This window comes from Rhagoletis pomonella, unplaced genomic scaffold, assembly GCF_013731165.1.
Source record: "Rhagoletis pomonella isolate Grant_MI unplaced genomic scaffold, Rhpom_1.0 Rhpom_scaffold_00002, whole genome shotgun sequence".
In the NCBI taxonomy this organism is placed as follows: Eukaryota; Metazoa; Arthropoda; class Insecta; order Diptera; family Tephritidae; genus Rhagoletis; species Rhagoletis pomonella.
This window is the reverse complement of record NW_023458556.1, coordinates 45753533-45767618: the sequence shown is the minus strand read 5'-3', so window position 1 is coordinate 45767618 and position 14086 is coordinate 45753533. Positions and strand designations below refer to the sequence as shown.

The 14086-nt window shown below is 39.7% G+C and overlaps 1 protein-coding gene across 2 annotated transcripts in view; it reads left to right on the top strand.

Moving 5' to 3' along the window:
- Window positions 1-14086, top strand: part of LOC118733696 (G1/S-specific cyclin-E2) — a 142466-nt gene that overhangs the window by 66056 nt on the left and 62324 nt on the right. For both annotated transcript variants that reach the window (XM_036463208.1, XM_036463207.1), the window contains one exon: window positions 8784-9005. In XM_036463208.1, coding sequence (XP_036319101.1) covers window positions 8784-9005 — 222 coding nt within the window. The remainder of the gene's footprint in view (window positions 1-8783; window positions 9006-14086) is intronic.

Below are 14086 nucleotides of genomic sequence, written 5' to 3'. Positions count from 1 at the left end.
TGACTGTGTCGCGATAAACTTTGCCTTCTTCCGTTGCAAAAATATTATGAATGAACAAAAAAAAAAATAAAAAAATCAACCAAATTTTACCATTTCATACAAAGCAATTCATTCTAAAGTGGACAATTTCGAGCACACTCTGCGCCGCGCTTTTTGTTTGCCAATTTTATTTTCCTGTTTTTATGTGACTTCTTATTTTTTAACTTAGTACTCTATTATTTTATTGCTTTAAGGTCAGTCAGGTAGATTGGCGTGGCTGACTTTTTTTGACATAATTCAAATATGTATACCAGTGATGGAAAAGTATGTGAACTGTGTGACTTTCGGTACAAGTACAGGGTGTACGTTGATACCCTAGCTAAACAATGAATAAACTTTTATGCGGGTGACAAATCCTTCTGGTTAACATTTGGCGTTTTTTCGCTATGCAGTCGGAAGCAACCACGAGACAAAATGGTAACACAACGGGCTTCCCAGACCACGTTTGCCATATTCTTGGGTCTGGATGAAGGCACCCACTACAACCTCACCTGACCTAATCTGGCTGGGCACTAGCCTAGTGGGCCCCAAACCAGAAAACTATGGCATAGGCTTTGCCTGCTACAATTACTGCAAAAGTTGTGACACTGAATACTCATATGGAACCGTTTAGGACCTTCTCTCCACATGTACTAAACTTTGTTCTGTATAGATGTACCTTTCAAAATTATAAATGACTTCAAACAAATTTATGGACTGAAAATGCTTAAATACATACCTACATATGTTGCCTCTTTTCGGGTACAACTTTTTCCTCAAATAGGTAAAATTTTAAATTGTCCTTTGCCATCCCTCATGCATTCATATTCTTATTTGGGCGCTGTTACTATTCCGCGTATTGACTGCCGGACTTTTTCTCACACGCTTGCAAGTTATGTCCTCCTTCGCCGCGCTCCATTTAAAATTTGTGATTTATTTAATTTGTTCCCCAAAAAAAAAAAAAAAATGCACAAAGATAAAAAATATTCATAGCACCAAGCTTTCGCAAATCCTACCGGTCTGTTTGATCGTTTTTTTTTTTCAATTTCATTTTTTGCCCTTTTTTAATTTGTTTATTTTTATTTTTTGGGTTGCATCTCTGTTTGCAAAATAATAATAATAAATAAATCACAGCCAACACAACAAATGCGCTGAGAATTCTTAATGACTCTGACGTTCAACAACAAAATTATGTTCTACTACGCTACCATACGAACGAACGCCTGAATGTCGCCGCTGCCTGAATTGATGGCCGGAAGTCGAATTTGTGCAATGTCGTCTTTAGTGTTTCAGTTGGTGTTTCGCTGCCGTTCTTGTTTTGTTCCTGTTGTTTTTTTAATCGCATTTTTTCTTTACTTGCTACTCTGTTGCATATACTATGTACATATCACACACAATCTTTAAAACGGATTTTCGGGAAATTACCAAACGGAAGCAATGTGGCGTACGGCACAGCACACACAGCTTCTCATAAAAAAAAAAAATCAAAAAAAAAAACCGTGCTATGCAAGTAGCTGTTTTATTTAATTTTTAGTTCATTTTTGCAATTATCGCTGCAAAACTTGCTTTATGAAAAAGTCTCCGTCAACTAGCAAACAGCAGGCCTTAATGGGCTGTGTAGACTTTTGACCAACGCCAGCTATCATCTATCGTAGATTAGTTACCCTTTTTCTCTAGCGCAATAATGGTTGTGCATTCATTTGCTAGCATCTGTAATTGCTTAATTGTCGGTGAACATGCAACAAGTCGGTGAAACCTTGGCGGCTTTGTTTACCTTTTCTGCAATGCAGAGCGGTGATGGCAAGTAAAGCACAGAAAGCATAACATATCGACGAAACAAAAAAAAAAACAAAAAAAAAAAACACAAAAAACTTCAGCCCCACTTGCATTTGCGCTCAATGCGCCCCGGTAATTTGCTAATGATTCTGGGGAGCTACTACTATTCTCACTTAGTTGGGTAAGTGCTGCGCAGCCGCTGTTCGTTTCAATTAAATACGCTGTGATTCCAAGTGCAGTGCAAGTGCGCCAACCCATCCATTTTGTGCTTGCCTTGTTAAATGCATTCGCTTGCACAGGCTCAGGTTAGGCCCCCTTTTCTATGTTAGTTTGCATTATGCTATGCAGGGGGTTGGCCTTCTGGGGCAGCCATACATGCCAGGCCATCAATTGCAGGTAAATGAAATCTTAAAGGGATAAGGCGAGTAATTATAATTATAATGAGTAATAAGCAGTGCAATGTAAACGATGCTGAAAAAAAAATGAAATACAAATAAAAAATGAATGCATTTTAAGAGAAGTCAATGAACGACATCAAAGGTGAGGAAAGTAAAGAAAATATTATTTTGCAAAATTGGTTTTCATTGGTCTTTGCGATAATATAACGGAAAACTTTGCCAAGCCTAGAGTTTTGGAATGTAGACTTGCAGTGCATAAGTAAGGTTTGGTCTTAGGTACTACTAGACCTGTAAAGGGCCTGCAAAGCACTAGAGAGTAACTGCGTATGTGTACGAAAAGCATAAATTTTTTCAGATAGCCAAGCAGCACTTCTGGCACCTGCCTCACCGGTAACAAAATCCAAAACAGCCAGAGATTGCAAATGTGCGTTAAGCTCGGCGGCCGAGTTAATAGACATCACTCTCATCTGGGTTCCCGGCCATAGGAACATACACGGAAATGAGAGGGCTGACGAGTTGGCTAAGGCCGGAGCATCTTTGGATGAATCCGAAGCAGAAACTATAAATTGTACACTCGGACTCATCAAAAGGGCACTGCATCTGCAATTCACACGTATGGCTGAAACACGTTGGAACAACCTTCAAACCTGCAAAATTGCGAGGTACATATGGCCGCACTATGACAAGCCAAAGACAGAAGAATTTCTCAAGAGGTCGAGGAAAGATATAGTCAAATTAATAGCTACGATAACGGGACATTGGCCTATTGGTGAACATGCAGCTAGAATGGGCCTCCCGTATAACCCTCGGTGCCGTAGCTGTAATCTTGTGGGAAGTAAGGAAACGGTCCTTCTCTATCTCTGCGAGTGCCCAGCATTGGCACAAATAAGGCAGATCACACTCGGGAGTTTTTCCATCCAAAATCTTGGGGAATTTTCCAAATTCACCATTACTGACCTAAATAGATTCATCGGAAAATCCAAATGGTTTGACGAACCCAACGAATCATGAAAGCAGATAAAATTAGGGGTCCCAGAGAAAGCGTATCAAAATGGTGCTTTCAGCACTAATTGGGTCCTGCGAACATACCCAGGCGACGCTTCTACCAACCAACCAGTATCTAAATTATGAAATACTCCACCACCCACTGCTTCCTGAGTTTATAAAAGGAATTGGACTTGCACGAGTTATTATGCCAAAGTGCTACCAAATAGGTTTAACAATTTTACTAAAGTTAACAACAGCCTTTCATATTCCAACTAGGTCTATAAGGCCCACCACAATCTTAACAGCCAGTTCTTCTGTTGGCTGCTTCTATGGAACCGCACCGTAATTTACCCTATTTCTCAGCCGTTGCACACCTCAAAATCACTTCACTTATCTTACATTCTTACTTACCTAAATAAAGTAATCGACGCTATTTAACCCACAAGTATTTACGTACAATAGTAAAATACAAAAAAAAAAAAAACGTGACTATTATCTTAACAAAAAATACAACAAGAACAGCAACAATTACACACAACCATGAGAATGTAAGAAAGTAAAACCGAAGCGTAAAACTAATTATGAGATACATAACTGATTGCATGCTCCACTGCAATGCACTTGCAACATTGTAAAACGAGCAAACAACTTGGGTCTTTTTGTTGTTGATTGGGGAACAGCAACAACAACAACAAAACAGCAAGAAAAATATTACAATAACAATAAATAATAATAATAAGTAAGAACTAAACAGCATAAACACCCGCAAGCAACACTTCAATTCTTCACCTCATCTTCCCACCCCCTTTGTGTGTGTGTGTGTGTGTGTGCCCAAGGTGCATTTGCTTGCTTGCTTTCGTATACACTTGCATTTTCCATTGCATTCCCAATTTGCCACAGAGCGAAGGCGAGTTCGAATCGACGTCGTTACGATGCGAACTCGAAACGACGTCAAATCAAATTAATTTTTTCTATAAATTTTTTTTTACTGTATTACACTAAAATTTAATCAGCTATAAAACTGCTTTATATTTTTTATTTTCCTTCAGATTGAAAAGTTTTAAATTTTTAGGAATGCTTGCTGAATTTTTTATTTATAAATATTGCTCACAATTTGAAATTGGATTTGTATAGTTCACCAGAACGAGTCGGAAACGACCGCTTTACTAAGTCGTTTGGCAAATTGGGTTGGCTGGCATTGCATTAATGACGCCAAGCTTAGTGAGTGAGTAAGTATCCATTGGCAGTAAGTAAGTAGTTATGCATCGAGGTATGTGCTCGTATGCACATACATACATACAGACAAAAGTGCCTATATTTATTTATGTATTTATAATTTATTTTTCAGACATGACTGATTCCCCAAGTCGACTTAAGACGCTCATTAGTATAATAATGTAAAAGTATTGTCGATTCTTAGGCTTGTGCATACGTATGCATGTTTTTAAGTATGCGTGTGTGCTTCTAATTGTTGTGTATGTATTTTGTAATGGTTTTCTTCTATTGTTGTATGTACAAGAATACCTTGATAGCTGGTAAACGTCAGTCAGCGAGTAGTCTTGGGCCCATCGAGGCGCTGCTGCTGGCGCTGTGCAAGTGTAAATCGCGTCATCGTGTCTACTTTGTTTGGAATTCGGAAATAGCGCAATTCTTGCTAGCTTATGCAATTTGTTACTACGATTTTGTTGCTATTCGATGCGTCAAGCCGGAAATTGATTTGCCAATAGTTTTCTTTTTTCGGATTAGGAAGCGGAAAATTGATTTATGCGGTTAGCGTTAGCAGTGGTAGACGGTCAAAGGTTTACGAAACGTGCGATGGGCAGGAATTTCCTATTAGAAATGCATAAGTTGGTACTTATTTTTACAAAAGTCTACTAGGTGGCAAGAGTGCTCTCAAAACAGTGACCCTCTTCGGAGTGGTTTTAGGCTGGTACTTAACTACGTTTGAATTTCTCTTGCGCTCACGGCATTGTGGATAAGAGTAACTTAACAAGTAATTTTTAGCAAAAAAAAAACCCGACTTAAAAAAAAATATATATATCTATATATTTCATGATCCAATGATCGGATCTAAACCAAATTAGTATGGGACCACCTCTGAGACACTACCTTTCCGCAAAAGGAATTATTGAAATCGGTTGACGTGGTGCAAAGTTATGCAGTAACATACATAAAAAAAAAAAAAAAAACAAGTAAGAAAGGCTAAGTTCGGGCGGAGCCGAACATTAAATACCCGGCGCAAGTATTAAATATATGTTTTTTCACCCTTCCGAAACCTTCCGCTAGATGGTAAGCCGAGTTGTAACAATTTTGAGTAAATTAGCGTCCTTCAATTTCGAAATATTGAAGTTTCAAGCAATTCTTAAATTTACCGTTATATGAGAATCGGCCGTTATATTAGTCCAAGTACAATAACCATACCGAGTTTGGTACAAATTGGTAGAACGGTTACCGGTATACTTATATGTGATCATAAGTGGGCGGTGCCACTCCCATTTTCCAAAATTTTACCATAAACGCATTTCTTGGTAAAGAATTGTTGCAACCATCAATTTTGAAAAAATGAGCTTCAATATTTAATGATTTATCGAAGATTTTGTATTTCTCTAAATTACCGTTATATGGGATGTGGGCGTGGTTATTGTCCGATTTTAAAAAGTTTCGGCGGTTTTTTATGCTGTACCAAGGCCAACAACTGTGCCAAGTTTGGAAGAAATTGGTGCAGCGGTTACCAAGATATACACATGTAACCATAAGTGGGCGTGGCTACGCCCATTTTCCAAGAATTTATATTATTCTTATTTTTCGTCTAAAACTTATTATAAATATCAATTTTGAGTGAATAATCTCCAGTAGTTACTAAAATATTGCAGTTTTCATATTTCTGAAAATTACCGTTATATGGGAAATAGGCGTGGTTATTGAGCGATTTTAAAAATTTTCGGCCATTTGGTATGTTATGCGAAGGCCAACAACTGTGCCAAGTTTGGAAGAAATTGGGGCAGCGGTTACCAAGATATACACATGTAACCATAAGTGGGCGTGGCTACGCCCATTTTCCAAAAATTTATAATATTCTTATTTTTCGTCTAAAAATTATTGTAAATATCAATTTTGAGTGAATTATCTTCAGTAGTTACTAAAATATCGCAGTTTTCGTATTTCTGGAAATTACCGTTATATGGGAAGTGGGCGTGGTTAAAGTCCGATTTCGGCCATTTTCAATACCAACCTACCTTGGATTAAGGGAAACCTACATACCAAATTTCGTTGAGATATCTCAATTTTTGCTCGAGTTATCGTGTACACGGACAGACGGACAGACGGACAGACGGACAGACGGACAGACGGACAGACGGACGGACAGACAGACATGGCTTAATCGATTTCTTTTTTCATCCTGATCATTTATGTATACATTTGTCTATATCTATCTCGATTCGTTTTGGCTGTTACAAACAACCGTTATGTGAACAAAATTAATATACCCTTGTGCACAAGTGCGCTCGGGTATAAAAATATCCCGACGAACTGATAACCTCCTCCTTTTTTGGAAGTCGGTTAAAAATAGTGGTGCCTTTCGGGCAGTAAACAAGTCCCGTCAAAGTTGATTGTTAAGGTTGGTTCAATAAGTTCTATGTTCTATGTAGAAAAAAAAATCCTTTTTTTTTAAGTTAAAAGTGTACCTAGATGCTGCTCTACGAGTATTTCTGCATCAAAAACAAAATTTCGAAAGAAATGTCGCTTACCTCGTTTGGCGATTAAGTGTCGAAATGATTGTCCGTCATCGACGAATATTGTATTCAATTTATTTTCTGAGAGACAACTCAGCCATCATAGCCAACTTTTACATGGGTTCCTACTATTAGTCAACTCTTTTTAGTCTATAAGCTGTCTCCGACTATCACTACACGGTATTTACTTTAGAAAGATTTTATGAGATTACACCCACAAGTATAGGAAGTATGTGTGACGAGCTGATCCCATGTTCATCTTTCCAAGAACCTTAAAGTGATCGAAGAAAATAACTGTAAAATGCTTTGTAATTAACAAAAGGTATCTCGCGATCGTCCTGCCCAGATAATTCTATGTTTTTCACTAAATTTAAATGAAAACGAATTAAAGCCACCAAAAATTTCTTCAAACTTTGCCCACAGAGAGCCACAAGGCGCGAACGAAAGTAGGGTACGAATGAAGAGTGCCACTGCACCTTGGCCTACTCCTGTAAGTCCTACAGGTGCTTAGACAATCACACATCAAGTCTGCAGTACGAGATGAGACATCGCATCCAAAAGAGTCTCAGTGTCATCGCATCTTCGATCATTTAAACCAATTGTAAATGATGCCAAAACCTATAAGGATGAGTCCTTGCTAGTAGACACCGGCTCAATTTAATCCCCGTAAGAAACTAGAGCCTTTTAATTTAAAGTAAGGGGCACCTAAAAGCATTAAACATCAAACTTCTTATTTCTCGTTCTACCAGAATTGGCTGGGCTGATTTTTAATTGCTTGTTGCTTCATATTGCATATTTTTAAGGGTCACAGCTTTTCATTTAGCGAATTTTAGGATTCTAAAGACCTCTACGCTAAATTGCGCGCGCTAAACATCTCTAAGTGAATAGAAAGTGTGCCTATCAATGTGCAACAGGAAAGCTGAAGAGATTCAATAAGAAAGTGTGATCATGAGGAACGGCCACTTCTTGGTAGGCGTTGCATACCTTTAGGCGATACCTGCGTTTTTCTCGATTTCAACTGCAGCAATGATGCGCCTAAAAGTATGAAATATTAAAAGCCTCAGTTGATCAACTTGAAATTTGAAATTGGGCCAACCATGGTTCTCTAAAAATTTTGCATAATTTTAGGCTCACCTGCTATTCATTTAGCTATTTTCAGCTTGATGGTTTCTGGAATCTCATTGCAACAGTCGCATGCTTCAAGTTATGATAAAATAACAGTCTGAGAAAGTATTTAGGGGGTCGAGCGTCTTCATTTTGAAACGTTGCATATTTTCAGGTGAATATGCCAATCATTTAAGTATTTTTGGTGTTAGAAATTCAGCGTAGTGATTTCTGGAATTCCACAGCAGCTCTATGCTAAAAAGAAGATTGCGGTTTTCTCCTGATTTGAGATCAGTCTCAGCAAATTCTTGTTAAGAAAAGATTTCGGCTGGATTCCAACAAACATTTAGGTTAAAGAACGTTTAGAAAACGATTCGAATTCTAATAAGTTTCTCTCAGGTGGAAGGTTAGAAGACGATTAGAGAAACTGTCGAGAACTATAGCATTCTCTACAAAAAGTGGACTGAGTACTCAATATCGAGAAAGAGGTTAGATAGCTAATCGTTTTTTCACGTTGAATTCTAATTGTTTTCCAGTGTCTAGCGTTTTTTCTAATCATTCTCTAATCGAATTATAACACAGTTCTCTAACCTAATTTAGAACTACATATTTACTTATATTGGAATTTTAATGTAAAATCAAAATACTTCTCTAACGCTAGAAACTGTGTTTGCTGGGAAAAAGTTATTTATACATAAATACTTTTTGTTCTTTTTTTTTGCTAATCGATCGCAAGCTAATAATTTTTTCCTATTTTCACTTCCAGGTTTGTGCCGAAGAGAAATGCCAAGAGGAGGTCGTACTATTGGCGCTCAATTATATGGATCGTTTTCTATCCACAAAATCGGTAACAAAAACACATCTGCAAATATTGGCAGCGGCCTGTCTGCTATTAGCCTCGAAATTGCGAGAGCCCAGCTGTCGGGCGTTATCTGCCGAATTGTTGGTATTCTACACGGACAACAGCATATACAAAGGCGATTTAATTGTGAGTACCTTCCGAAGCGTAAATATTTCCATACTAATGAATAAATATTTTACCAAGTAATTTAATTATGTACGAAACGTTAGTGGTTCAAAAGAAAAAAAAATCTCTGCAGCCCAACACAAACAACAGAAAAATATTTCGTTGGCATGTAACTATGTACATATGTAGCGCGACTTCCTGTTTCGGCTAGGCACGCATCCAGGAATTATCACCTCTCATCTTCCGCAAACTTTGTGCCATTAGTACCAGGTACTCGTACTACTTGAAACTGTTACATTTAGAATTTGCTTGCCATATTTTCATCAGCTTGTCCAAATATTTTCGCTCTCCTATCGGAAAAGTGCTAATCCCACGAGCAGTTGAAGTATTGCGATCATTCCTAATTGTAAATAACTGCTAGCAAATAAACGTCTACCTACATACGCCACGTCTACCATACTCACAAACGTGACAGTGTGACGAAGGCACGCATGCGCGCACATTGAACTTGAGAAACGAAGATTGCTGTTTGTCTGACCGTTCGTTCGTTCGTTCATTCATCCGCCACCACCAACATTTTTCTTGCCATTCTTGGCTGATGATGCTGTAACTGTGTGGGCTCTTAGCGAAAAGAAAAATGCTAAAATACAAAGGTATTGGAAATATCGTTTGAAAATTTAACATAGTGCTAAAAAATTCACACGCAGCTTTGTTTCGCGGTCAATCGTTTGGCCAATGCGTGGCATTCAGTCTTGACTGTTTCCTAGGTACGTATGTATGTTTGTAGATTGGTTGTTTGGTCTATCGATTGCTGACTGCTACATAGCTTGCGAAAATATTGTTTGCGCCTGCGTGAAGGTTTTGCTACATGGGAAAAGCAAATAGCAGCGGTTGACTAGCCCATTTGCTAGTTAGTTGGGCAATACTTACTTCGCCCTCCTTCAACGTCACCATCACCATCATCATCGCCTGTGCCGCATACGCTCTTGCTGCTGCCACATCTTCAATTTCCTACATATAACTGGCTGCGGCTAAGCATCTTCCGGCGCTGGCTTTCAATGATTTTGTTGCAAATCATGTTACGACCAGTGTGACCAGTTGCTTCGCGCCGCCTGTGTCCTCCTCAGCTAATGCTGATGCTGTTTCGGCTTGTTGCTGTAGCATCTGCTCCTCTTGCCGCCGTCATTATGCATAATGGCATGCTGCTAGCCTTCGCTTTTGCCTCCACCGCTAACTACTTTTCATTTCTGCAAATATCTCAATCAATTATATACGAATAAGACTGCTGTGTAAAGATTTTGTAGGCAAATCGTTCAGCGTTGTTCAAGCGCGTTTGGGTCAATAATATTTTACAACTGACGTCGGCAAGTCTCTCTGTTGTTAGTGGACTCGTAATTTCCGTGCAAGCGATGGCTGAATGCGCGTGTGTCATCGCAACGGCTTGTTGTAGATACTTGTTCGCTGTAAAATGGCAATAAAAAAAAAATTACAAAGACAAATTATTAATAAAGACTATCAGCCTTTCATTAAAGCGCCTTTGTTGTTGCTACAGCCACTTTGCGCATGCGCCGTGTTTAGTGCGCACATTCATTCTAAACCCTATATCTACTAGCATAAGTCTACTCGTTTGTTCACGCATATTTTTATACGCACAATTCTTGTTTCCTATGCATACATATGCTTTCGTGTTGTTGTATGTTGCATACCGCCGATCGTCCTGTTTATTAAATGTTGCAGCTCTTCATTTCAAAATATTTGCTAAGGAATGTGGTGACGTGAGAGGTCAACTATTCGCCTGTTATTTATTCGTATTTGAAAGCAGTGTGCCTGAAATGAACGATCAGAACACTGAGAAAAAAGATCGTTTTATTTGTTATACTAATATAAGGCAGTAGAGCACAATCGAGAATGTCTGCAACTTGCGACGTATAATGCGTTTTCAGAGTCTCTAATGGATAATAAAATAACTTGGTATAGGAACACCGAATGCTTAGGGGTGCGACTATGGTAGAATTGAAACGTATTAGCCTTTGTCTGACTGTGGGTGGATAATGTCACATATACAACTGAGTTGCTTAAACAAATTCTGCACAAAAATCGTTTTCAGAAATCTTCTGCACGTACTTTTCTAATGCTGTGTCGATCTTCTAATTCGTCGTCGTGAACTGGCGGAAACTTTTAATGCTTCCCATTACTCGTATCTGCAACTCTTAACCACTTCTTTTGTTGCTGATAATTTATATTTTCAGTGATTCTTTCGGCCCCGCAGCCCATTACTAAATCTTTTCAATACTCAGTCGATCTCTTGAGAGAATTTCAACTCGTTTAGGAGGAACTTAATCTGTTTTTCGATGACTAGACCCATTTGACCAATGGGAATGATTACTTTATTTTGTTTTTGGATCTGACTTTCAATGATCTTTGAACTGAATCTAATTCATTTTGTCTATGCCGACTGATCCCCACAAGAATAACGTTCTCAATTTCTTTCACTCGAAAAATATGGACGAAAGTCTTTAAGAGACTCAATATTGTATGGGTTGGGACGCTTGTGCATTGTACCGCTGAAAAGGGCGCCCGTGTTTCATTAGCTTCACTGACTGACCGCTCCTCCTAAGATTTCTTAAGTCTCTGCAGCTCTACCAGGCAGTACTTCGCGTTTGAGAAACGAAGGAGGTCCGTTAGATTGAGCTCCATTAGAAGCCATGAAGCTCCTGCCGAAGCCCATGTGTCTTAACCCATTGATCTCGTCGTCTTCTAAGCACTTCTCATATAAAGCCGAACCTCCTACACCAATAGTATTGAGGTACACGTTTAAGTAGAGTGAACGAATCTGTGATAAGGTCACGAATGACCGTCGCACAACCTCAGCAAAAGTCTACTTAGTCCAGCCGCAGTTCGAGGGATCATGAAACATTTTATACTTCCTGCAGTTTTAGAAACTATGCCAGCAGTCATAATATTTCTGTGACAAAATGCTACCGATTAGAGCTTAATGCATAGCTGATTTGCACCCTTTAGCCGGCTGTGAACTAATGACTTTCTCCACCGAGCCAGCTCCAGCCAGGGGCTGTATGCCTAGACATCCCCATAAACTCTACGTTATTTTGCCTCGCGCGTAAATTTAAGGCCTATGTATACCAGCTGAATTCCTTTTATGCCGTTTTCCCCTTTTGTACCAGCTACACAGCAGTTAGATTAGATTAGATTAGATTTAGTGGAGGGAGCAGGTTACGTAGTTACCGCTAACGAGACCGTTATATTGTAACAAAACTATATTTGACCTCGCGAGGTCCCTTGGGTTAATGCCATTTTGGTAATTTTCTTCTAGATACGCTGATCGTAGGAAGCGAAATCTGGTCCTAGTGAGAGGTTCATATATGCCACTTCATTGGCAATGACTCCACTGTGTCCCAACTGAGGCAAATCCGGTACCTGTATGCGATCAGAATTAAAAGCTGAAGGTAGCTCCACACCAGCTTTGAGGTGATCTCGAGCGCTCTACTAGAGAGGAGCGCCGATTTGCCTGTAAGAGTGTATGTAGATGTGATTATTAGTTGCTCCCCTTTAGAGTTACATTGCCTCTTTCTGGGTTTTATGCCGTATACTCCTGCTACGAAAAACAGCTTCTCATAAAAATACAATCGCCGTTCGGAGTCGGCGTAAAAGTGTAGGTCCCTCCGCTTTGTGTGACAACATCAAGGCGCACGCCACAAGTCGGATGAGAAGCTCGGCCAAAAACTAAGATATGTATAAGCGCCAATCTATTATTATTATTACTCCTGCTACGAATGCCGTGGTCAGTCTCGGAGCCGTCAGTATACCAAATATGGCTGTCCATCTGTGGTTTAGTTCATTCGTTGTACCAGTTGATTGTTTTCGGGGGAAAATGTCTTGAAATTATGAGTCAAGTCAAATCTCGGAAAGCACAGGTCCACCTTGAGAGTAGCAGGGTGTATAAGCTTCTTATCTTTCCTCTCTGTCCACTGATATGAACCTTGCACTAAACAATGGCGGCTCTTTCTTGCAATGTGTGGAGAATGCAGGTCAAAAAACGCTTCGGGACGCGCGATTTGTGTTGATCTCATTGCGCTAGTGATGCACACGTAGGCTAGTCGTTGCAGTTTGCTGAGCTTGGCCTGCGTGGACTTTACTTCTGCAGTTGTTGCCACCAACTGGGAACGGGATCTAAATTTGTAGGTTTCGTCTCGGAAGTGATTCCCGCTCCATTAAAGTCCCGTCCGTGCACACAATGACAGTGTCGGCTGGGAACCGGCCCCAACAATCGAGTGCCACTCTGAGGTGCGCCAAATCCGCCCTGAAGCTTTGGTATGAACGGCTCCTCTCCCTTCCGGTTTAAGGCTGCTAATAAGAGCTCGTTCAACATCCTCCCTCGCCCCGGCAGTGAGTTGAGAAGTGCCTGTACAAGACCACATCGATTCGGTATATCTATGGGATTAAAGGCCTCATTCATTCATCTACGTAGCCAGATGAAGAGGAGAGAGGCAGTATAGGATACTAAAGCTTTTCCAGTATTTATGTGCTTATTTCAGTCGTTATGCGTTATACCAACCAGATCCTGAAAATACCTAGACAAATCTAATATGGAGATTTTTCGCCAAGAAGTTTAGGCTTTGCTCTTAAATTTTTGCTAATACTATGGACCGCCTAAATACATTTTTGAGCTTGGATTTCGATATCTAAACCAATCAATTTCTAACCGTGTACTTAGGATTCCAGTGGTGCCTTTTTTCACTTGCCGCTTATTGTGCAATAATCCACCTAGTGTTGTGCCAGCAATGGGCGCGAATGTTAATGATTTGCCATTTAACTTAGCCTTGCGTTCTTAGCGTGCCACCACAACACATCCACACACACACACATGCAGGCAGTCCTAAACGAAATTGTTGCAACCCGCCACCTCCGCATTGAGGCTACTCTTTCGTTATAGCCTTAGACCTTAAATCGTTTATAGTTGGCTGAATGACTTGCTGTTGCTCGCTTAGTTGTTTTCTCTGCTGTGTGAAAAGAAAAAAAAAACAGCAAAACGAGTGGCGTTGGTGGTGGCTGGTGGCCGGTGCCTTTAATGTCCTACAGTGCTT